The sequence below is a fragment of the Argiope bruennichi genome, chromosome X2 (assembly GCF_947563725.1).
Source record: "Argiope bruennichi chromosome X2, qqArgBrue1.1, whole genome shotgun sequence".
Lineage (NCBI taxonomy): Eukaryota > Metazoa > Arthropoda > Arachnida > Araneae > Araneidae > Argiope > Argiope bruennichi.
Genome location: NC_079163.1, coordinates 10,397,588 through 10,425,475, shown reverse-complemented (window position 1 = coordinate 10,425,475; position 27,888 = coordinate 10,397,588). Strand labels below are relative to the sequence as shown.

The following is a 27,888-nucleotide window of genomic DNA, read 5'->3' as shown; positions in this document are numbered from 1 at the left end:
TAACTGGTTAAACAATGTTCTCAGAATAAAGGTAAAGAAAGAATTAAAGTTCCCAAATGTGACTATATTATTCATTTCTGCTGAGAAGATTATAAAAACATTTCTCAAATTTCAAACTTCTTCCGGTTAATTTTTCTACACACTGAAGAATAATGGAGTTTAAAACTTTTAAACGTATTGTAACATTACAAATTCGTAAAAACTTATGTAAAATTAACGTTAAATTCTGGAGATAGATATTTTTTAACATTTGTAAATATACACTAAAACAATAAAAATTAGTTTTTGAATGATATTTTGAAAACTATTTCCTAGGTAAGTTCACATCAATTTTAGAATAAGATTTAATACAAAAAATCACCTAATGTAGATTTTAAAAGAGCTGCTTTTTCTGTATTTAATACTGGATGCGATAAGATGAACATTTTTGAAATAATCGATCAATTGAAATTGAAGGACAATAAAGTTCACTTATCGTTATTATATTTTCTTTTTATAACATGAACTTGTAAAATACGTCGTGGATCATTTAATTTTGTTTACTTTGAGCTTCATATTCATTTCATGGATTGGAAGTTTCCCTTTAAAAGGTGCATGTACGGATTTTACAAAAAAAGAATCTTTTGTATATAAAGAATTATAATTATTCCACAAGAATTATTAATGTAGGGAAAAAAGGAAACTAGTGAAAAAGAAGAAATATTTATAGGAATAAATTAAAGAAAATTCTTTTAGATGCTTAATTGTTTTAGCCTAGAATTTGCAGAAAACCTCGAACGCTGCACGTAATATTTAAATCTTACATAAGATTTCGAAAAACATCATATCTTATTTTATCGATATGACGTGGCCAAAACCCACTATGGTTTTTAAGAAAAACGGAACAAAAATTTCATATCATTATAACTTATGTTCATAATCCATCAAGAGAAATTTACATTGATAATGCTTCATTAAAAGATATGAATTGCATTTCAAAATTACAGATTTTAATATAATTCTCGCAAGTCTTCATCTAAGTAGCGAATAAAAAATTAATTTATATTTACATTGGAAAACTCTAAAAGAAACTCCATCCAAAAGAAATAGTTTTCTTCTTCCATGTGGGCAAATAGGGCTTCGTTATTCAAATATTTCTATCCATTATGTGAACTATAAATTTCTTTTTGCTCCCAGAGTTCAGATATTCCCATACATGTACCATGCACCTTACGATAAGAGACAAACTGTTGTGAGAATATATCGATTTCCATTGGAAAAAAAATAAGGAGAATGAAATTTTTCAGAACTCATTTTCAAATATGTGAGATTTCGGAGCATTCCATGGCAACAGGTATTTCGAAAAACATGCTTTTGGAATTCAAGTTCTTATATTTGCAATATTCCATTCATGTTTTTTAAAATACAAAACGATGAATAGATCAAAAACTTTCAACTATGTATTGTTGCTAAAAGTATAAAATTTGTAAAGATACTATTACGTTTGTTGCTGAATTATCTTAAAGTTCGATTATTGTTATAAAATTATTTGTGCTATTTACTGTTTTGAGTCATATATTTTTCCAGGTCTCTTCTATTTCAATCAGATATTTCCGATATTCTTTCTCATATGAATACGATTTTTTTATACTTTCAATCCACACTGCATGTTTGTACGTTTAATTTAGAATCAACTTGTGATACAGCTTTTTTTTTACATACATGAGAAGAATGCACGTTGTCTGTGTGATATGGCATCTATAAATTTGTTAAAATATTTCATACTAATGATTATTGAAACAAAGTTTAATAACATTATTCATAAAAGAGTATCAGATGGAATTGCTCAATTTTCCATGTTAATTTATGTATCACATGCAATTCATTCAACAATACCAAGCCAGAGTATTTAAAGCAAAGAATAACGGAAGATAATATTAATATAGCTTCAATATTACAGGACGTAATTTATATAAATTATAGGATTTGTTTTATTGGTTATTTAACTACAAGAACATTTTTTTTGCAAAATTCTATTATAGTTTCGATGCATTTAATACCTGAAATAAGGAAGGAATAATGGAAAAATTATTTCGGTTCTTAATGGTATAATAACAGCTTCTTAACGATAATGTATTTTATAGATAGCAAACATTCTTTCTAATAATCACACAACTTAGTAACGTAATGTAATAGAATTCAACATTATAAGACCGAATGGTCTTTAATGATTTCCCATTTTAGAATGGTTTTTAATGGTTTCCAATTACAGTAGTTAAAACTCCATACCAGGCGTTCTCACAGCAGAATAGTTCTAATATATTGTTTGCTCTTTTTCTTAGTGCAACCTGAATGGATGGTGCTCTAAATTCTCTAATTTTAGAGAAGAAAAAAATGAAAAGAACTCACATCCTGAAATTTCTGAAAATGAAAAGACAAATATTCGTGCAGGATAAAATCAGGACGCAGACATTTGACTACATTTACTGACATTTGATTACATTTGTCAGAGAGTTTCACATTAAATAAAAAATATTTTTGAAAAAAGTATTTTAAATGTGTTGATAACAAAAATGAAACACAAGTTAACATTAGATTTCATATGCCAGTTAATGTATATAATACAATTGGCATTAAACTTAAATGGTATTAAATGGAAAATGGCATTAAACTTACAGCAAAATTGCATGAAATTATGAAAATGGCATTAGTCGGATGTCAACGAAAGCAATTCTTCCCACTTGTAAATTATTGAGCTAATATTTTTGCAAAATTTTATAATTACATCAATACATTCATTTATTAAGATTTCTTACCCTGTGACTGCTTATGTTCAGTGGTCGCAGATAAGGATCGAACAGGATTTGCTCTGGCTCCAAGTTAACGGGAGATTGTCTCCGGCCTTTCGTGCACAAGCTCCATTCTGGGTTCAGAAGACCCCAAAAGTCAGGCCCTGTAAAAGAAATGAAAAAAAATGGTGAAGAATTCTTGGAAGTTTAAAAGTAGTTAATGTAGGCATCAAAGTAAAAGAAAAAATAAATGAAAAAAATTATAATAATAAAACTTATTTGAAAATTTCTGGTCATGCAGTCTTATCTAGAAATAAAAACATTTTCATTCACAGGGTTTTTGCAAATTAGTATCACATTCATATTATCACTCGATCATAAAATAAAAAGATATTATGTAAGCTAAACGCATTTTAGGTCATGTAATAATCTGCAAAACTAATTCTTATTTCATTATCGGTGGTAACTAGTACATTTGAGTTGCAAATACACTACACATTTGAGATTAAGCCAGCAACACTTTTTTTGAAACATTTTCACGGCACAATTTTCATAATTTGATAATATATGATGTTCCTAGGGTCTATTTATAATCCCCCCCCCAAAAAAAACCGAAAATGCGGTGGATGATACACGTTATTCTGTTTTACCCTATCAAGGTTTGTAATCACAATGAATTTATGTGCTTGATGACTGATTAAAGAGAAGCATGTTAAATAATACCCTAAAGACGAATATTCATTTAAAAAAAGACACAGTGTTTATCTTAATTTTGTTTTAAAAACGGATTTTTATATTCTATGAAACTACACGACTAAATATGAAAATTTCTACAATAAAGAATTTTCCATTGGATTTTTTCTGTGAGGCTATGTTAAAGATATCATATATCAGGACATTTACAATTTGTGGCCAAATATTGGAGACATCCTGGCCAGCATTGATGATTTTTTTGTCTTAATTTCAGCAGATTTACCCAACAATTTATTTTCTTAATAAAACCTTAAAATTGTATAGAGATTTTGTGTATGTCCTATATTATAAATAATTTAAAGTTTGCGTTTAGGACAACAATTTTTAAGTGGAATGCGTTAGGATATCATAGAAAATCAACGAAAATGAAATATATTGTTGCGGATGACTCAGTTCAAGATTATAACTGAATTGTACAGAACCAATGCCTAAATGATAGCTGTGCATACCGTCGCGCGTATGATTAAAACGGCACTTCACTAATTACTTTCATTATCTTCTTCATTTTCTATACTGGTTTATCTTTCTGGCTTTACGGCATTTTCGGCAGCAAAGAAGTTTGATATTTGCTCGACTTAGCAAAAGTTAATTTTTTTTTAACTTTATTATGAGTCAGTTATTCAGATAAAGAATAACTATTCAATATACTTTTATTATTTAATATTTTGCATTGATTGCTATTCTTTTATATTTGTAAAAGACGCCTTTATGAGTGTACCATCTCTTGATAAGTAGTTTTTGCAGCATAGCCTAATGCCAAGTTTACAATCGGCCAGCTATAAGACGGACAGTAGGCAGCGCATGCGTAGAAAGGCTGAAAAATGCTGTTCGATCCATGCCAAATAACTGTACTGACGGGGACAAGAACATGCAGCTGTATTGTTTTTTTTTGTTTGTTTGTTTTTTTTCCCTTCTTACTGCGTATGCGTTTGTAGAATTTGGCGGGGTATTTTTAGGCGAAAAAATTGATCACTTATCATAAATTAATTCCGACATTTCTTGCTGATGCCATGTAGTGTTTTTTTGTTTGTTTGTTTTTTATTTGCAATTTCTTTTCTATAATAAAAAACCACGTTAAATCCAGTTTGCATTTCAAATGGCAAATCCAGTGGGATCTTACAGAGGCAAATAAACTTAAAACAATAAAGCATCTAATCGATTGTTGGCCTTGTTTGCCTAGTAGAAAAATTGATACCATTCTTACCAGATTAAGAATTGGCCATACACGGCTCAAACATAAACATTTGCTGTTGGGGGAACCCGCACCCCGATGTACAGCATGTCAGTGTCCTATGACGGTTCTTCACATTTTAATAGAATGTCCACAATTTAACAACGAACGAATTCGCTGCTTTCACTCTCATCAAATTAAATTAAAAGATATTCTTCATAAAGTACCCCATCCCCACCTTTTTACCTTTTTAAAAATGATTAGCTTTTACTTTTCAATTTGAATCTTAAATAACTCTTAGATTCTGTTTTACCATGCTCTTACGTTTTGTAGATTTTACAGGTAGACAAGCTCAGGAAAATGATGCAATTTAGAAAGAAATTTTTAAACCTTTAAAAGAGGATTAATCTCACCGTATGTTTGGCGCAGTTTAATCAAAAATGGTTCTTGCGCCAATAAACTCCATCAACCAACCAACCAACCAAATTTAAGTACGTTCACCCTTTTCTTTTATTTTACCATGTTTCTTTCTGTAAGTATCCATCATTTTAATACGATACGCAGTTAAAAGGAAAATTCAGAGACGCCAAAATGACAATTTATAATCAAGCATGGAATCTATCTTATATAATTGGGGCGAACATAAATCAGTCCCTTTCTACGCATGCGCTGCCTACCTGCTGTCTTATAACTGGCCGAGTGTAAACCCGGCATAATGATCAGCTGATGAGTTATGACTGATTAACGGGTTAATTTTTTAAAATCTTTGAAATTCATATAACGCTAAAAATACATTTGATATTTTTTTAATTCCAGAATTTCTTCTAACTTAATATTATTTACACAACAAAATAATGATTTAAAAATATAATTTATAAGATATAGTTATTTATATCCTTGAAAATCCGTATTAAAGCAACTTTCCTCCCTCTAAGTGTCTCTTAAAATGAGAAATGACTTGAATAGCAGCAATAGTCCAAGAAGATTTGAGAGGAAGGAGGGAAGGTATTTGAGAAATTTCTCAGCGCGGATGAGACAGATTTATGAGCTAATTTACGTTCTTTTTTTCCCTTGTTGTTGGAAGTGACAAATGCACGATGAAGACTAGAATGAGTTACGAGTGGCAATATTCATCACAATTTTGTTCACGCTAAAGCAAGCTAAACTAAAAACAAAAGGAAAAGAACAGTTTATTTTATTTTTACTAATGCACAGTACGGCTTTTAGGCAAATGTAACAATAGGACTGCAAATTGTCTGCAGAAACTCGTTGAATACAATTGATTACTCTCTTTTATTACAATTTAAATGTTATTAAAATTATTTGTAAGTTATACGTCAAAGTAATCATAAGGCTAAGAAAACCATTATAGTTCATGTTCAGCGCTGCTTTCATAATTCGAACTTATTTACACACAAAAGTGTGTATTTGACGTTTCATAAGTTTATAAGTTTTCTTTACCCTTTATAGTTCTCTGGTATACATTCTTACCACCTATAAAATTATTTTTAAGAGGGCTAAAATATTTTTATAAGTATTTTAAAATGATAAATAGGGTAATCAGATGCTTAGAATTCTGTTGATCTGCCTTAATAGCTCTGAAATACATTAAGTCTATACTTAAATATCATTTAAACAAAAAAGTAGTAATATGCTTATCACTGCCCGTTCACGATGTAAGGATTTTCGTAGCGACATTAAGTTCCAGCGTTTGTCATTAAATTTTAGCTCCTGAAAAAGTTTTCAGGCATGAAACACCACTGTGTTGTGTTCTTTATGTTTCCAAAGATATTCATATATTTAATTATCATTATTTGTTATTAATTTATGTAATTTAAATTCAACGTTCCTTTTTAAAAATTAACAAAAACTGTTGATGCAATTGGAATTTCTTAAAATTCGGAATCTTCCTGTTTATTATTTTATGCATATTTTGACTTCAATTTTGATATATTTATTACTTAAATACTGTAGTTTATATCATTTTTGTTTATTTCTCGAAGCAAAACCTGGCTAAGAAGTTATTAATAAAATTGCATCAGATATCCAAGCTTTATTTTTATGTAATGTAGCAATCAGCCTATCCAGTCTAGTAAATGCAAATTGAGCTTCAAATTTTAATGTAAAACGTTACTGAATTTGAATTCTACGATTTCTAACTAAAAAAAACTGTATAAAGTTGTTTTAAATTACCTACAACAGAGTGGTAAGTATGCTTACCAATGAATATTTAATAATATTTTTACCCTTCACGCTCAGTGGTAAGTATGCTTACCACTTTCAATTTTCCCTGTACGATCCCTGGTAAGCATATTTACCACAGCTTGCTTAATAAATTAAAAGGTAAATCAACGAACATTTGATGGTTTAGTATTTGAATCATCAGTTTAACATAATATAACCCTAAAAAATTTATTTGCCAATGCCCCGGAATAATGCCCTATAAGGGTTAAATATGAAACATAGATTAGGCAACTTTCAAGCAAATACAAAACATTTTGCGGATCCTTTTGCATAATTTTATCTATTTATAGCATGAAAGGATCTTTAGTGTATGACAGTTAGTCACTTTCATCACTAATCTATTTATAAGTATATGTTTCTAAAATGAGTAAAAAAGAATGAACTTGAATTATCTTTCTTCTCTACTCTATTAGTGCATTTTTCTAAACGGTATTCATTTTTCTGAAAATACTTACACGCGCTCAATAGCCTTTGTGCCGGATTATATTACTAAAATTAATCTAAAGAAATATTTTTATTCTAAAATAATTCTCAAATTTTATATGTTGGCTTAGGATTAAATTTTTTTAAATTGCTTATGAATGAAGATATTTTTAGTGCTTCAAAATTAAACTACGTTTATATAACACTATTATGTAGATAAGCACTATTATTTACATAAGGATAAATGTAGCAATCCTTTAATCATGCAAAAAAGTTCTCAACATTTTAAATTCTTTCAATAGTCATTACAATTCCTCTAATATACATGGTGCAATTTTGATAGCTGCAAAATGCTTACAAAGCTATTTAAACTTATAAAAGTTAAAAACAGAGTTTCTGTATAGATGTATCTCTCTAATCTTTCATTACATTTTCTTGTGTATGATAAAATTTGATTATGTTAGCATCGATTTAATTTCCAAAACACAAATAATTAGCACCTTTATTTACTAGCAAAATATTTTGATTGATTTAAAAGTGCTTCAGTGGAAATTCACGCTAATTTTGGGGTTATGTTGAAAGAGAAACATGCAAAGAAAACAAAGAATGAGACATAGTATTGTTGTTATCATTCTCACAAGTAGAAATAATGATGGAAAATTAGAATTCAAGACAATTTTTTTCCAAGCATAAACATTATATTAAGACATTAGTGATTTTGGCCTTTAGGATTGATCGACAGTAAGAATGCTACAAGACATGTTGTGCATTAAACATTCTAAGTTAAAATTTTAAAACTTGTTACTCAATGACATTTAGTCCCGATCTTGTCAATATAAAGTGAAATTTTATCGAAATATATATGAAATATTGTGCATATTTATTATGTACTTTCATTTTATGAATTCATTTGATAGTTGTACAGTTAATTTTAGAATTTCATATGAAGAAGGGAAATTTAAATATGTTAAAACATTTCCCCATGTCCAAATTGTTGAACAGGGACCGAAAAGGTTTAAAAAAATCATAAATATTCAACGACAATTAGAGTACGAAACACTGTATATAATAATATAACTTATCCTTGAGCTTGAAATCAAGCTCATATTCCGATTCCCGAATTCACTGAAGAGCTTAAATAATTGTTTGCAAAGAGTTTCAGCTCTCAACAATTTCGACTTCGTATTTGAACGGGGCTGCTTTATATTCACCAACTCTAGATACGTTTATTTAACTAAATTAAGTGACCTCCTCATTATGTTTCCTGTCTGCGTGGATAGTTTGTGATAAACAAGAGACAAAATAATCTGGAATTACTTTTGGAAGCGTACTGACAAAATTGCACACGGGAGTTAAAGCAGAAAGTTGTAAGATTATTCTAAATATTTTTTTCTTTCATTTTTACTTAAGTAGAAAAATGTATTTTACTACTTAAATAAAATTGTGAAATCTTAAATATATTTTGAACATTAAATCCGTTTTTCTTTATAGAAAATCTTAGTAGTCATTTAAAAACCATTCTTCTTATGTAGCATAAGTATGAAAAATAAGACAATTTTAAAAGAATCAGAATTTTAATTTTGAATTTTAAACGTTAGCTTGCATCAATAGATTGTTCAATACAAAATGTTGAAGGGAAAAATATGTAACAAGCAATTAGAAAGATGCTGTGCTGTGTCGAAGCATATTCTTATAGTGATATAATAACTAATAATATCACTAATATCATAATAACGAAGCATATTCTATAAGTGATATATATAGCGTTAAAATAATGACCATCCAATGCTTTCTAATACTGCCAGTTAGAGATTTGAGTGTTAGCTTAAACTTTAACCGCAAAAGATTCTTGATGTCTTTAAAACACATCGAAGAATAATCCATTGCAGAGCGCCAATTTAAATAAGAGTGCTAATTTTTCATGTCGATGAAGAAATCTTCATTTGGATAACTTTCAGAGTGGCAGTTCATATTTTAACTTCTTAAGTTCCCACATTTTTCGTATAGCTGCTGAATTGAAGAAGTGTTACTACGAACCTGGTAGGATTTTTAATGCTACTCAATACTACTATGAGACTAATTTTCTCTAAAAAATGTGGTTCTTACTTGAATTACAAGTAATTTCATTAATTGTAGAGAAACCTTGTGACTATAATACCTTTGTGATGCTTTCCTCAAAAATTCAAGAACTTTTCGTTTAAAGACTTGTTTAGTCCTATTGTGTTGTGTACTATTGGCGATGATTTCAAACTTTTGAGCCGTTTGAATTTTTAATAGAATTTAGGGTGTTTTTTATTTTGGAAGAAAGGAGGATTATTTACTATTATATTTTAATTATTTCATATATAAATAAAAAGTTCTTTCTATAAAATTAAAGAAATTGTGCCTTCTTGATATTTCTACGTTCACTTAATTTAGATAAAACTGAACTGAAATATTTATTGAAGAAAATGAGAAAGAGGTTATCTTCATTGTTTATATTATTTTCAAAAATGAGAGACTCTACAGAATTTAGTTAAAAATAAAATAAATTTTGAAATTTATAATATGTAGATAGACAGCAATAATTATCACACATTTTTCCACATTGTCTTGACTATCATAATTTTAGTTTAAAATAAAAGTGGCCATAATACCTTCAGGCATCGTATTTTACACCGATACGTTGAATTTGTATTTTCTGCAGTTGCAGTAGATGCCTTTAGAATATCGCTGTTTAGGATTTTAAAAATAGTACTTCTCTGTTTTCCCTATCACTCAGATGAATTTGTAAAAAAAAAAAAAAAATGAGTGAAGTTAAGCCAAAATATTTCGTAAATCAAGCATTAGCATAAAGAGAAAAAGATCTTCCATCATAAATGGCGGCATTACGTATTCAACTATCATAAATCTCGATTATTAAAAAATTGTTTTTGAAACTTTCTGCATATGTTTTACGACATTTTTGTATTGCTCCTAATAAACTTATCCGTTCTTTATTTATATTTCAAAATAATTATTCCTGTCAGAAACATTTCGCTCTAAGAGTATGTTTGTATTTATTGTTGATAAAATTAATCAGAACATAAATACAATAAAATTCGAACATTGAGAATAGATTTATCATAGAAGTAAATTAATAAAAATTCCATATTTCTATGAATTGTTATAAAACGATATTAGCAGTGGTTAGACAAACCATCTATGATAGTTTCCTTTTATAGCATTTTGTGAAACGATGCATTACCAATTAAAATTTGAAATGAAATGTATATAAGTATTGTAGATTCAAATACAGATAACACATCAAAAGATGAAAATAAAGAAGTAAGATATTTTTCCCTTATGCAAAAGTAAGTAGTTTAATTATTACAAAATCTTGTTATGGGAAGTTACCAACCTTCCTGTGAAAATTAATGTTTATTATGTCTCCATTTTGACGAGCTAACTTGAAAATTTGTTAAATTTTAAAAAGAATTAAATCTGTAGAAATTTGTAACTGTTTTCTATGAACTCTCGATAAAGTATATTTATTCGAATTATCAGAAGAAAATACATTGATTAATTTATTCGTTTTATTTCATTCCATTCATTTATGTTATTTTATTTAGCTTAACTTGCTTCATGTTTGCCGGGATGGAATTCTTTAATTAAATATTCTAGTTGTGTTAGAGTTCCCATATTTTGTATAGTTGCGTCTTTTCAATCACTATACATTATTATTTTAATACTTTAAGACCCTAACTGTCGATAACGCATTTAATAATAATTGAATTTAATCTCATACTCCATGGAAATGTACTATTCTGAATTTGAGAGTAATTAATTGATATATTCCCGTAATTCTTATAATAATGAATAATAAATAAAAGGATAGAAGTAAAAATATAATTAAAATAAAAAAAATTATTTTTAGCAGACTAATAAATTATGTTTTTAATAACTGCTTTTATTAGAATTGTCATTGTAATTTCGAAGATAAATCAGCCTACAATTTTCCCATGGGAAACATAAGATCGTTTCCCTGTAAAATGTTCATTCATGCATGTATGTTTTGATAATAAAAGTCAATATTTTCCCATGTAAAGAGCACAACCAACAGCAGTTCATAAAGAAAAAAATATTTATGTACTCTGAAATTCAATTCAAAGAAGAGGAAAAATTATAAATTTTAAACATTTTTTTAATACACGGTTTAGATATTTCGCTTAGCCTTTCTTTTGAAATAAAATAGAGTGCTGAACTAAAAATGTTAAATCAAAGGGATTCTAAGTTGATTGAAGTTATTCAATTAAAATTGTTTAAACCAATAAATTAATTTGATGCTTTACTATTTTCTCATTAATGAAACATCGTAAACAGCTCTTTGGTAAGCATTTCCAGAATAAAAAGTTATTAATAATATAAGACCGCCATTGCATAACTAAATAGGTACCCAATCAGCATATAAAATGAAAATTTGTAATTCACAAGCTTTATAAACTTCATGAAACGAAATTTTTGAAAATTCAAATTTACTTAAATCTCCCAATGATTTCAAAAAATGTATTATATAAGAAGAATTTCTTTTCTTGTGCTCATCCCAACGTTCTCTTTTGTATAAATTTAGTATAATTCTTTCCCCGTGTGATTCTTTTCATATGATACGAAGTACTTAATTAGAAATAGTTACTTTTAATTCAATCGTAATCTCCGTTTTTTCTTTCTTCTTCTGTTTTCACCTAGCAGCTTTTGCTAACCAAATATTACCACAGTTTTTCAAAAGATGTTGCGAGCGTATTTTCAAAATACAGTTTTATTTTCTTGCAGTTTAAAGATGTAAACTTGACTCTTAAGAAAAGGTTGTCTTTCAAAAACTTCGGATAATTTACACCCTTAAATGTCTCTGGTACATATTTTAAAGCTAACTGGTACATGTTTTTTGAAAAATTAAAGAGATTTCTTTGGTTGTTCAAACTCATGAAGTTATATCTTCAGCTGCATACAAGCTTTTCTTCGCATATATTTCAGTAGCAATGTATGTAAATAGGTTAATTATCCATTGAACCAGGTTTTAAACAATAGACTTACTCTCTTGCTTACCTCATTGCCAATTATCAAAACTTGATCAGTAGCCAATAGTAAAATAATTTTTTTTTTGTCTTATTCGATTGTTGCTTGCAAAAACGTTTCTCTAGCCAATTTTATTATAGCTGACTTTAGGGCCTTAAACATGATAGCAAATAGGTTTTAGATGAATATAGTATACAGTGCCGTATTGTGTGTATATATTGTAAATGCAGAATCAGCCAAAACGTTTCGTTTACTGCAGTGCCATCTTGAAATTTAAAAAAAAAAAAACTAAGCAAGTCATTTTATTAGGAATACCGAATAGAATCAACTTTCAAACTTCTGCAGCCATAAATATACTGTCAAAATACCTAGATAATTTTTATCAGAAAATTTTAAAGCGTACATCTGGGAATTAAGATCTCTCTGAAGATTTCAATGTCATTAATCCTTAGATGAAATTCTTAAGAAGAAGATGCTTGAAACTGAAAACCCCACGCTTAGACAGAATAAATACAACAAGACGACGGGATTTGCAGCAGCCGAATCTCAAGCGAACTTTAATGGCAGAACTGTAGAAGGTGATAAATCCTTCAGTGCTCTTGAAACAGGACTGTCTCCTTTCTCTGGCCACTTGCCGTTGGAATACTATGAAACGGAATTCTCTTTAATGAAGTGAGGTGGTAAATTCCAGGAATGGAAAATTAGCATCCCCCATCATCTCCATCCCCGTCTTTTATCCACTGCAACCAGAGTTGATTTCCCTATTGGTATCTGAATGTGATGAGGAATTAAGCGTCAGAACCTGATTAAGACCTAGCTTTTCGCCAGTCTCCCTGGGACATTTCACGTTAATTAGCTGCGTTTGGAGGTTCGAATATTCCTGCCCTCCTGAAATAGCGCTTGGAAAATCGGGGCCAATCTCGTTTAAATTTACTCCCCCTACTTCATATTTTGGCCAAAAATTCTGTTCCAGAGCGAATGCGAAACAATAATTAGCAGGAAGGACATGCCCACGGCGTTGCTCCAAAATCTGGAAACGATGCGGTTATATAAATGCTATTATATTCTGTTATACAAGCTTCAGATAATATGTAAATAAATCAGTTTTGAATATTATCTAAATATTCCCTATAATATTTCGTTCAGAGTAACAATACTAGGCATTAACGATGATGAATAATACGATGGAGGTAATTTGGAATCGCCATGGATTAATTGTCTCAATCAGATTCTTGGATTGTGACGTCGAAATCGACAACTCTTATTGCGGTTTAAATTTTGCTTCTTGAAACATCAGCTGATTTCTAGCATCAATACGTATTCTTGGTTATTCAACTGGTAATTTGGAATATATTCACAAAAACATGCAAGATATCTTTATTTCTCTTAGATTAATATAAAAAGTTCCATGTCCAATGAAATGCTTGCTTCTATATTTTTTATAAATTTGTTATTTTTTTCTTTTGTTTAAACTAAATTTACAATATTTTTCCAACAAATCTTGTACAATCCATTTTTCTGAATCACCTTTTAACTTTTGATTTCCGAATTCTTTTATTACTCGTAATTGGCAATCTTAGAAGTATCAGTTTCCATTTTTTCTCCCTGTTCACGTAGTTTCCAAACAAGAATTGTTTGTCTCTAATCAAAAGTTTTTCATACTTTTCAAAAATTAACACATTTTTGAAGTATCTTTTACATTTCTCTACAGATATTTAAATGACGGATTTCCGGATCATCTTAGATATTATAAATTAACAAGTGGCCAATTTAAAATGACTATTTTCTCTAAAATATTTGCCTTTCGCTCTATAATGATCACTTATTATGCACTTGATTATTTTCTAAATAAAAACTTCAAATATTCGTAATGTTTCTGAACACTTTATTTTCAAATTAGGACAAATTATTCCTATTAGGAGGATAACTGAATATCAAAAAGATCATTCTTTCTACTTCTAACAGATTAATGAACATCATATAATTTTTTATGCTTGGATAAGGGCATTACACACAAATTTATAGGCATTTCAAACCCACAATCATAGCGGTAAGAATAAATTTTATAAAACAAAGTCTTGAATTTAGGTCTTATTAACTGCGAATGTTTTAATTTTCAGACTGCTTAGCTTAATTTGGTACAATCAGCTTGCAGGTTACACACAATTCAGTTAATTATCAGTTTCAAGAAAATTAGAAGACTTCAAAGAATTATTAGAAGACTTATGTTTATTAGAAGACTTATTATTAGAAGTTATTACTTATTATTATTATTATTATTAAAAGAAGACTTACGTTTAAAAAAATAAAAATTGTTATTTTAATGATATACTTGTTCTAGTCAAAAGCTTCATTCAGTTTGAAAAACGATTGTCTAAAAACAATCGTATAGACTATATAAAATTAAATTTACGAAAAGAGAAAAAGAATTCATTACAGTTTGTTTTCAATAAATAAATATTTTTATTCCGACTGATAAATACATATAAAATCAAGACAGTTAACAAGTAAGACAGATAGTTAATATAGATTCTTAACATAGCCATATACAAAAAGCTGAAATACAAGAGGTTTTTTTTATAAATATTCTGCCATTGTCAGGGTATAGTAGACAGTCCAATTTAAGTATAATTACACATGCGTTATTAACGATTTTTCTTTCATGAAATATTGGGCTGTATTAATTCTCTGCCAATAAATTTATAAGATATCTTTTCTTCTCATATATTTTTCTTAAAAATCTTCTTTCCAAAAGCAAATAAAAATGATAAAGTGTACATTATATTTAACAATGATTCACTAAGAACTAATTTAAATTCACTAAGCATAAAATAATAACTATGCACATTTGTTTTCATATTTATGTCTCTAAATTTAGATTATAAGTCAACGATATTTAATTTTACATTTCTATAAGTTAAAATGATATTATTTACAGCTGAATAACCTTATGACAAATAATAAGAAGCGACCTTTCCTTTTTTTCATTTATTTATATATTACAATTCAAAAATGTGTCACAAAGCCAAAACATATATTTTAGTAAAATAAAGTATCGATTCTTTTTTTAATGCTATCAAATATAATGTTAATTTCAGATATAATACTTTAGAAATCATCCGGTGGGTATCGGTGGTGCGAGAGGTTGCATGGAATTTTTTATAAGAATTTCCAAATATCAGGTCCTAATAGAGATAGAACCATAATTCTTGCAATTTCCAAAATTTTAACCAAATTAGCCCGAATGATCGTCAAGTTTGTCAACATGATTAGTGTCTTTGAGGGTCAGGTGCATTGAATTATACATTCAACATTCATGAAAAATATCAATAAACTTCTCGTTTCAGTGATAAGATTAACATTTCAGGTAGATGATGTTACAGATTTGTAACAATAATTTTATGAAGTAAATTTTTAATCAATAGAAATTTCACCTCCATTTATCAGGTGCTTATTAAAAGGCATAGATACAGACTACACCCTACTGTGGTATACCTACCTGTCAATTACCATCTACCTAACTGTCTATAAATATCTACTCTTTTAAAATAAAAAATGAGTATAGACTTTCTTTCTCATCTTCATTGAAGATAAGAATCATTGACGCAAATAGAACAAGCTTCAATTTATTTTTATATCTGGGCTATCTGCCTTTTTATTTAATCGGTTTATTCTGTGAGAATAAAATAAATATTTTAAAATTATTGCGTTTGAACAACATTAATGTAGAAAGTGAAAATAACGTCGGGTTATCGTATTTTGACTTGGCCTTCCGGCCACATTTTACTTTCAAAACGCGAAAAACTAAAAATATGATATTTTAACTTTGTTATATCTCCAAAGATAGGCATAAATACCCTTCGCTACTCTACAGCTGAACAAATCGGGTTTGGTTTGTTTTACGATTTCGGTTATGTATGCATTCGATACAGAACTATTGTCATGGTTTAGAAATGTAAATAGAACAAAAAAATTTTAATTTAAGTTCAACTACAATTTCCATTTTATGATAGATTAGAAATCACAGTAATTGTACTGTTTAAGTGGCTATATAAAATATATGTTAACATTTTGATATGGTAGAGGACGTTTTAAAATACTTTTCACGATATGAATAATTTAGTTAAAAATGGAATTGAATTTAGTTTAATGAAACAAGGGGAAAATAAATCAAAAACTTATAAGATATTTATTTTGACACCAAAAATGCAAGAGCGAATGTAAACAAAGAAACTGTGTTTTTAAGCTACAAGCATACCAAGTGAAACATCAAACCGTATAAATCAGTATTTCATTAAAATATACATCAGTGCAATATGTACGGTGTTGAGTTTTGTACTATAAAAGCTCTAAAAGCCGGCGTCCTGGCATAGGGGTAGCGCGTCTTTCCCGTGACATGGGCGTCCTGGGTTCGAGTCCCGGTTCGGGCATGGTTGTTCTTCATCTGTTCTATCTGTGAGATGTGTGAGTGTGCCCCCCTGTAAAAAGGGGTTGAGCAAGCGAATATGATGCGTGAGTAGTAAAGCCGCGGTCCCATGACCGGATGGATCTTCACAGATGTGATCATAAAACTGTCACCCTTCCTTCGTGGTGCCACCCCCGTCTGTGGCAGCGGACCCACGACCGGAGAAATCTTCAGACGGTACGCGTTCCCCTTTCGACCGCTCGAAACCCTCAGTTTCTTTGACCCCCTCCCACCCATACCCCAAACAAATTTTCCGGCTCTTTGATGTTTATCCATCTACCGACATTTTGCGGGAAGCTACAGGCGTACCACGAGCGACGGGGGAGTGTAGTCCCCCAGTGGGTCAGATGTCATATTTATGACCACACTCCCCCGTCGCCCGTGGTACGCCTGTAGCTTCCCGCAAAATGTCGGTAGATGGATAAACATCAAAGAACCGGAAAATTTGTTTGGGCTATGGGGGGGGGAAGGGAGTCAAAGAAACTGAGGGTTTTGAGCGATCGAAAGGGGAACGCGTGCCGTCTGAAGATTTCTCTGGTCGTGGGTCCGCTGCAACAGGCGGGGGTGGAACCACGAAGGAAGGGTGACAGTTTTATGACCACATCTGTGAAGATCATCCGGCCGTTGGACCGCGGCTTAAGACGTACTCTTGGTCCTAGTTGGCGCTACTAAAACAAGAGACGCTCCCGTGGCTTAAAATCGCTGACTTCGTTAGCGAGCTTGTCCCTGACAAGGGCCATTATAAACAACAACAACAAAGTACTAAAAATGCCATGTCCAAGCTATGTAAAATTTACTGTTTCAGAGATTTTTAAAAAGTAACTTCAATTTTTATTATATAATGAGAAATTATATTTTCTATATAATGAGAAATTAAACAGTATTAATGAAAGATAAGAAATAGTGCATTAAAAATTTTATATTGTAAGGCCAGTAAGTAATGATTTTATTACTTATTTCAGGGCTTTATTATTTTAGAATAGAATAAGTTTATTTAGATTAAATAAAAAGTATTTATTATGTAATTTCTTTTGCAATTTATCTGTATCTAAAGCGACAGCAGCGATAAATAAAGCACGGAATCAATAAGCGATATTTTCCCCCAATAAAAAAACAGTATCCTGTTTAACTCTTTTTAACCTAATGATGAATTGTTATATGTTCCTGTATAGCAACATGATATGGTTACGAATGAATAACATAGGAAATATATGTATTAATTTGTTAGTTAAAAATTATTGTAAACATTACTTATACTACTCATTAATATCATTTAATTAAAATTTATTTTAATTGATTTACTAATAAACTGTAACTATGGCTCAAAAGGATATGCAATATTTTTTCTATTTTGTTGATTCAACAAATGATACAGTGCCTATAAATTGTCATCAAACACTAAACATTTTGAGGTGAAATAAAATTTAGAAATTATTTTCAAAATTTTGTTGCTCAAAAAGCAAAACGATTATTGGTTTTTCTCACGTATTACGCATTACGCTTTCATAAATTTCTTATATAGCCTGTCTGTGATATTCTAATATATTTTATTAATTTTATCAATTCAAATTGTATAAAATGCATATGGCCAATATCCCACAGGGCTAAATACAGATACCTTCAAAATAGTTGTCTTTACTTTCAATTATAGTTTAAACAATCCTTTTAAATGGATATAATTCCAAGAAATATTTTAAGAAATACAGTCAAAACGATTATTTGAAAATTTTATTTTGAAAGTTATTTCATAAATATAAAACAGAAGATATAGCAATAAAGAATGTCTCAAGAGATGCGTACAAGTGATTGTCAGCTACATAAAAATGTCGAGTTAAAAGAGATCCCTTAATGTAAAACATTCTAAAGAAAGGAAATTAAGTCAGCGGAAAACATCGAATTAAAATAGCTTCGGGGATATATGTTACATTCACTTTATAGGTCGTATTTTAAAATTTCCAGCAGTTTTTATAACAAATAACATGGAACAATAGAATCGAACTGCAAAAAGTAAAGATATTTTATTTTACAAAAGGGATAATTTAACTAAATATACACGTAGACTTTTTAAAAAAATAGGAATGAAAGAATTGAAAAATCAGCCTATATTAGTTAAAGGGAAATATAATTTAGTTTTGCAGCACATGAATTAATTTAGGGCCAATTAAGCTAACAAGCACGAAAGTTAAATCAATATCAGAAAATTCAACAATTTATTGAAGAGTTGAATTAAAAAAGTCTGATTATCTTTGGCCATTAAATTATACTTTGATCTTTTTCAACTTTAATTTTTTTTTCTTGGGGCTTATTAAATCTTTGAATAATTGTTTTTGAAATTGACATTTTGAATTTCTTATCATCCACTGCTTCCAGCAATATAAATCACATGCTCTAGGTGATGTGCTGTGCTTTAATATTTGATATTTGAAAAAAGTTTGAATCCCAAAAATAACGAGAAAATTATTCATAAAATCATAATTGCAGTTCATTGTTGAGCAGAAAATCTTATCAATTAATGAATTTCATTATATTTTTTTCCAAATTGTTTACATTAGGACTTCAAATAAGACTTGTAGACTTATTGATGTTAATTTATATTTAATCGATAACAGCATCGATTCTTTATATTTCTTGCCTTCAAAGTTTTTTTTAACCCAGATAATATTTGCTTTGGTTTTTTTCTGTATTTACTGGACATCGTTTAGCAGAAAATGCTGATTATGTTACAAACTAAGCAGTCATCATGTTCTTAGATCAATTTTAAATTGAGTTGTAATCTTAGAATTTCAGATTTTTGAAAGTCTTTCAATTTAGCTAAATGAAACAAAATAATTTTTAAGGAAGCTTACTATAAAGATAAAAGTCTGTATTAAACTAAAGTCGAATTAACTGAATATTTTTTAGTATTTTTTTTATTTATTGAAATTTACTTGTTTTATGTGTGTATAAATATTGGAGCGTTTTAATAAATTATTCACTTACTTCCTAGTCTACAAGCTTTTGAAATTTTCTCCGCTTTTTCTTATTTTAAAAATTCACTTATATTAAGAAATTTTGATACTTTTTAATTATTAAAATTAATTATTAATTTAATTATTAAAATGGTTACTTTCAATATTCCATAATATTTATATTAATGCATAGCAAATTACAGAGAGAAAATTAGAAATTAAGGGGAAAAGTTTCTATATTTAATACCCTAATAAAAGTGGGTTATAAAGCTATGCTTTTATTAAATATATTTTAATCATTAGAAACAATGGTTTTTGCAAATGACGTAGGAAATTCATTGTGTGAGGACTGAAATACAACGGAAAAGTGTTTTCTTATTTCATCTAACCTCTTTAAGCTCTAAATGTCATACACCAAAAAATAATCCTTTTTCACAAAAGTAAAGAGTTGTAAAGAAAATGTTAGTCAGTTTTAAATAAAAATACGATTACGTTCGATAAAGAAATGTTAAGATGAAATTATATCTCAGGGAAAAAACAACAGATATCGAGGTAAAAAACGAACGAAAAAAGGAAAGCTTTAATCTCTACTTTGAACGAAATTTTTGGCTGTAGACGATAGATCGAACGCCTTAGAAAATAACATTTTTGCGGTTCCTAATTAAGTGGATGAGGGAACTGGCAATATAAAGATTAGAATACAACAAAAACTAAATCTTTATTAGATTTATTTGTTTGAAAAGGATAGTATTCGTTCCTCACATATAAATGTGGAAGACCTCCATCATTTCTTTAAAACTCCATATCAGTCTTCTAATATATTAACAAGCATACTACCTCTTATTTGCATAAAATTCTATTCGAAATGGTTTCATCTACAAGCAAAATGGGAAATACTACTGAGAGGATACATTTAACTGTTACTCTCTCAAAAATATTGTGGAAATTTTTCGAAAACCATCCAAACAAAAGACAGATTAACCCTTTGCACTCTGAAAAGTAATTCGATGCATATTTATTCACTTAAGACAAGGACTTTCTCTGAAAAATATATATATATATATATATATATATATATATATATATATATATATATATATATATATATATATATATATATATATATATATATATATATATAATTGTTTTAATTTATATTTTCCCGAATTATTTACCACAATTTTTTACCATTTTTTTAGGTAATTTTAATAAAAATTAAAAGATAAAAAAATAAAATGTCAAAATAATGCACCATCTTGAATGTTGAATGGGATCACCATTCGAGTGCAAAGGGTTAATACACAAAATCTTGCCAAATTTTATTACATGGCAAAATTTCCCTTCACCGGCAAAATATTTTTTTTAAAAAAAAAGTGTCATGAAATGTAGTTTCTAAATGTTTGCAAAAACCAAGATTCTATTTTCAAAATCTAGTATTAATATTTAAATCTAGAACTAATATTCACCTCGGCACCAAGTTCGATATTCGTAATTCGACAATTCTGCATCAATAAGATCCTTACTTGATCTATGATGATTTCATGTTTGGATGCTGAGTTTAATTTAGTTTAGTTATATTAACGCTCCATTTCAAACCAACATTAGGGTTATTTTTTGGGATGGATCTCGTCATTTTGAACCACGGTCAGATGACGAAAACGACACCTGATCTGGCAATCCTTCTCCAATCTTCCGCACCACACCAGTGGGAGGACGTTTGGTCCCGATGGTGGAATCGGGTCCCGAATTTGAAATCCTCCGATTCCGAAGCCGAGACCTTACCACAAGCCCTGTTTGGATGCTGAAGCGATCCCAGAAATCGCTTTCCTTTCCGTCGATGATCTGTGCTCCATTCGTTTATTTTCATGATATTCAATGCATTGCCCATGCAAACCTATTTAATCTTGCGTTTACACTTGGGAATCGTCAAGTTCTACACAAGATTTAACACAGAAGCGTTGCTCAACCGTTTCAGTCCTCATTTGAAAATGAAACTCCTCATGCCTATCTCTATATGACTCGTTTTCCACAAATGAATGACAGCTGCTACAAATCTAAAATACGCATCAGAGTTTCTTTCTTTTGTTTGGTTTAGGTTTTACTGGCGCAAGAGCCAACTTCGGCTAAACTATGCCATGAATGTGGTTAAATTAAGTTTTCTTTCAAGCCTGGCACAAAATATTTTTACGAATTTGCTTACAAAAAGTTCAAGTCAGATATCTTTTGAAGAGACCTCGTATATTTCTGGAACATATTAGGTACTATTTCTTACAGTTAATTGAAGTAAGTTAATTTTAACTCTTCGTGGGAAATATGACAAAGTAGTCTGTTTTCCAAAAAAATACCATTGAAATCAGTAGTTGGCAAAAAGGAAACGTAAAGTTTGAATGAGGAAATTACTAAAAGGATATTCAGTTTTGATACTTTTCATAAAAAGATGGTATGAGACGTATTGGGAAAAAAAGTGAATAAGTAACAACGTTTGCCTAAGTACAAAAAAAAAAAAAAAAAAAAAAAAAAAAAACCTTTCGAATGTTGTATTGAAATATTACATTATAAAAAATTAAGTGATGAAAACCAGACTTTTTATTTTCATTTGAGACATAATTAAAACCATCATATATTATTTATTAACCTTAATTCCTGCGCCTAAAGAAATCTAAAATTTACAGGATGATGTAGAATTTATCACTAGAAGTAAAGAAATCTACCACATTGCTCTCAAGATAGAAAACTTACAAGAAATCGCTGAGAAACGAATTTTTTTAACCATGCGTATGAGCCAAAATCTGAATTCTTATTTCAAAATCAGATTTTCTTGAAGAAGGGGATTACTGAAATATTTCCGCTGCTTAATGATCCCGATTCAGTTGTCGGAGAGAAGTTTCCAATTAGGTGAGTAGAAAATAAACAAAAAAAAAAACCCTGAAAACTGTTTATTAATGTTTAACGTCGGATGCTATTGGATTGCCTATAGGAAAAAATAATTTTAAATAAGAAAAAAAAAATAGTGTAACGGGACCACCTATAAATTTATTAAACCAAAACACATTTCATGTTTTTAAAGAGAAAAAATATTAATTTTTATATTTATTTTATATTAATTTTTAAAGGATATTTTTTATTCATATATTCAATAAGAAAATTTCTGGGAATTTTTACAATTAAATGATCTATTATTAGAGTACTTTTTGATCAGCAGATTGAAGCCTTGTTCTCGTAGCCTGTGTGTAGTTGTTCGGATTACACAAAGACAGCATTTGGACACTTCAATCCAATAGGGGCACAATCCCCTCGGCCATGCCCAAAGAGCATATAGTACTTGGTAAATCTCGGGCTATCTCGAGTGAATCATTTCTTGCCGATACACCATTGTTAGACAGTTTCCTTCAATTCAATTTATATCATGAACTAACCTTTGATATTTTTTATAAATAACTTTCAATAAAAATATATGTCAATTTAATTCTAACTTTCAGTAAAATAAATAATCGTCAATAAAAAATATTTTTTGTGTGTGCATGTTTGTGTGAGTTCAAATTTATAAATTCCTTTCTCTCCATACTATATTTTAGGCTTAATTTTCTTATTTCAAACATGATAAATCAAGATATTATAATTTATCTTTCTTAAAAATACATATTTCAATTTAATTTGAAATTTTATGAGCGATTTTTTCCACGCAGTTAAATATAGAATTACACTTATTTTATTTCATTTTTAAATTTTTACGCACATAATTTTCATTAGTGCTTTTATTTGAAAAGAAACATCAAAAATTTGCTCTATGCCTTTATTTTTCAATGGAATTTGGGAATCGTAATACATTTTCCAATCTAAATTATGTAGTTAATTTATGTGCTAAGTTTGTTTGAATTAATTAAAATGTTTAGCCTATTTGTTTGTTTGAATTAATTAAAATGTTTAGTCATATTTGGATTTTTGGAAAATGTCTTCAAAAAACAGCACAATTTAAAAGTTTTTGTAAAAATTATGATAATATATGCATGCATAAATAGTATAGCTTAAGATTTATCATGAATTCAATGAAAATAAAAAAATCATATTCTGGTATTTCCATATCATATATTTTACCAAAATAATGCTCTAAAAATGTGCAGATGTCTTAATTTCAAATAAGAAACAGAAATTTAAATCAATGCTGAAATTTTGAATAATGGCAACAACCCTTTACGAATGAAATGCGCTTCACTTATTCACTTCAATCATAGAAATTGGTGCAATTTACAGAACCGAAAACACCATAATTAATTAATTATTCCACTCTATAATAAAGTTCTTAAAAATACAAAATTTCTTAAACATCACAATGTGGAATCTGCGTATTGTGATTTGTGATACCCCACTCTTCCCGCCCTACCCCCACAGAATCCATGCCGTTGGAATACACTGAGGTATGTCATTCATTTATTCACTTTACTTTGATCTCCGATTATTTGCCGACATTTAACGCAAGAGATCGGATCATTCCGAGTCCCTTCGAGCAACAACGAATAATTGCATTTCCATGACGGGAGATATGGTTTATTACAGACTAGATTTGCCAGGCCTCAGATCATGAGAACAATATTTCAAGTAGAGAGAGACAACATATTTTTTCATGTTTGGAGATTTTATTGCTTTTTTTTAACTAGAATTTAGTTGAAGCTAAATGCAGTCATTGAATTATAATTGTGAAAATTTTTACTTTTAAAAAAGATTATTCCTTTTTATGCCAATATTTATTTAAAACTTAAATTTGAAATAAATATACAGAATGAGAGCCAGTAATATCTCATTAAAAGTGTTTTTATTCTTCCACAAAAAATAGAACTTTATCTAAATAAAAAAAATAAAATAAAACAATTTTAAACACAGTTAAGACTCAATTTGCATGAAGTTTTTCGCAATATATCCATTTAAAAAAAATGATTTAACCGAAAGGAAGTACAGTTACGGTTTTTTACGGTATTTTTTTATATATTCACCTTGTACTCGAAAGAATTTATTCACAGAGCACAGAAACAAAAATATATATATATATCCAAGAATCCAAGGAAATAAGAAATTTCGAATTCGTAAGAAATAAGAGAATACAAATTCAGAAATCTAATTAGGAAAACAAATGTTAATGTCTAGCAGATTAAATTTTTCTGCTTTAGTTAATAATCTTCGAGTAAAATTTCCTTATCAAGTGACTATCGATAAAGTTACAGAAAGCACGAAAGTTGTGAATTAGCTCTCGTTCTCAAAAAATAAACTGCATCATTTTACTATTTGGCTTTGAAAAAAACTAGAAAGAAAAATATAAAAAAATGCATGTAACTTGAAGCTTGTGGGGGCCTTTAATAATAATAAAAAAAAAACAGAATAAGTAAAAAAAGAAAAAGAGGAAATTATGTCTTTGACTAGTCTGAAATCTCAGAAGAAATCCTCAGTTAATATTCCTTTTTGGGGAGAATCCGAGAACATAAAAACTTACGAAGGTGAAAGAGAAATTGGACTTCTCTTCTAATCACGCTAAAAGCGAAAAAACAAAATAAAATAAATATGACAACGAAAAAAAAACCATCTTTTTAACTCGGATAGCTGACTTTGTTTTAGAAGATATTTTATCTCCTACTATAAAATTGAGAACTTTTTAAATAGCTTTAACAAGAAAGAAGATATCTCTATTTGAAAACCGTGCGTCAACTGTAGGAGATCCATTTCTAAATGCGAAATGAGAATTCAGTGGGAGAGTTCATGTCGGCACTGATACGTCCAATTAACACCGCGTTCTGTTCATTAAAACAAATCGCCCAACGTTTATGCTGCCATTTTTTTAACTCTTTCTTCAAAATGTACAAGTGCAGGTAATTAGTTTGGAAAATAGCGGCCAAGTAGAAAAGAAACTAAAAAGTTCATAATGAAAAGGAAAAGAAAAAGAAATCGTTCATAATGACCAACGAAGATTTCGCTAGTCATTTTTAATGGGCTTGTAGCATCCTTTTTCAACTAGATAAGTGGGATGAAAAAAAATTATTTAGAATGCAGAACTTCAAGCCGCAGAAAAATTAAAGTGCCATCAATGGAAGTTGCTGTAGCTGACATTATTTTATTTTCGCAGTGAATCGTATTAATAAAAAATCTATTACAAAAATAATGTTCTGTGCTTGATAAATCACGTGCGATTGGTTCTTTTTTAAATAACATACATTAAAATTATTGTGATTTCTAAAGGGGAATTATCAACACATAAATAACATGTATTTTTCTGTTTTGCATTCAGTTTCATTCATCTTGTGAAAGTTGTCTAAGTGCTTTCTGATTCTGCATTTCTAAATACTGAATGTTTGAAAACTGCCCACGAGTCTTCATGAACTGCTCAATTTGGCTCATTCACCTCTAATACATATTACAAATAAATTGTCAATCTTTCATCCACGTAGAAATTGTAATGGAAAGTAGAAGAAATGATAATGTGATAAAATTGCAGTTTAGAGGAGTTTTACTTCTAAATATTTTTTTATGGATTTCTATCATAGTAGCACTCTTATCATTAACTAAGCAAGTACAAAGACTGTGCATGAACTAAAAATTTGTTGAGGTATCATTCTCTCAAGTACAGATCATTTCGAAAGGAAGATTGAACTGAACTCTCAATTATCAATAATTTCAAAAAACGCTAAAAATTATAGAAATTGCACTTTGCAAGGCGAATTCTAATAGGAGGAATAGATGCTAAGTAAGAAAATAATAATTCGTTAGCACCTCCTAGCAGTGATGCTATTTCTTAAATTATAGCAGAGAAAAATCCAAGAAAAAATAATGCGTATATATATATATATATATATATATATATATATATATATATATATATATATATATATATATATATATATATATATATATATATATACAGGGTGTTTATAAAGTCCCGGACCCATTTTGATGTTTAATAACTCGTAAAATAATAAAGATATAAACAAACTTATGGCATTTATTGATGGAATAACTCATATATTTTCCTTTTCAGGTTTGAATATTTTTACTTTTGTAAATATCGTCTGCACGTGTGGTTAATTTCAGATAATTTCATTTTCCAGTCTAAATATCTGTACTTTTCTAAATATTGTCTGATTATTAATTGCATTTTTCTCTCTTTTGTTTTTGGCAACTATTGCAATGTTATGTTTACTTTTGATGTGTTTGTTCTATGTAGTACTTTTGTATGTAATGTTTTATTCTAGCGGATATTAAGGAGAATGCATACACCACAAGAGAAAGCACAGATTTTATGGTGGTTCATAGAAATGAAATCGATAGTGCAAGCACAGAGAAATTTCAGAAGAATTTACCAAAAACATCCTCCATCCAAAAACAGCATCTTGCGGTGGAAAAAGAATTTTCTAGAAATTGGAAGTATCGAAGATAAGAAACGTTCCAGACGTCCTTGCACAAGTGATTTTGATGTTGAGCGTGTCAGAGAGACATTTTTACACAGTCCTAGAATATCTGTGAGATCAGCGGCAACAGAATTGGATATCCCAATTTCGACGGTGTACAAGGTTATTAAGAAAAAATTAAGACTGCATGCATACAAAGTTCAAATTGTTCAAGTTTTGGAACCGAACGATAGGCCTAGGAGGATGGCCTTTGCAACAGATATGCTAAGGAGGATAGAAGATGCTGCTGATTTTCTGAAGAGCATAATGTTCTGCGATGAAGCATCCTTTCATGTTTCTGGCATTGTTAATCGTCATAATGTGTGCAAATGGCTCTGTGGCTGCCGACATGCTTGTCGCTACCTGGAGTGAAATTGACTATCGACTTGATATTCTCCTGCGACGAAGGGGGCACACGTGGAAGTTCATTGACAAGGGTCATGAAACTTTTTGAGTCTATTTAACCAGTTATGTTATTAATTTAAATCTATCTTTATTATTTTATGAGTTATTAAACATCAAAATGGGTCCGGGACTTTATAAACAACCCTATATATATTATATATATATATATATATATATATATATATATATATATATATATATATATATATAGTAGAAGGGAGAAAATACCATTAATAAGAAACAGGAAATAAAA

General features: G+C 29.3%; 1 protein-coding gene across 1 annotated transcript in view; it reads right to left on the bottom strand.

The window, feature by feature from the left end:
• The window catches only part of LOC129960585 (carbonic anhydrase-related protein 10-like), a 763,831-nt gene that overhangs the window by 523,785 nt on the left and 212,158 nt on the right, over positions 1 to 27,888 (bottom strand). The window contains exon 3 of the mRNA XM_056074079.1: positions 2,796 to 2,932. Coding sequence (XP_055930054.1) covers positions 2,796 to 2,932 — 137 coding nt within the window. The remainder of the gene's footprint in view (positions 1 to 2,795; positions 2,933 to 27,888) is intronic.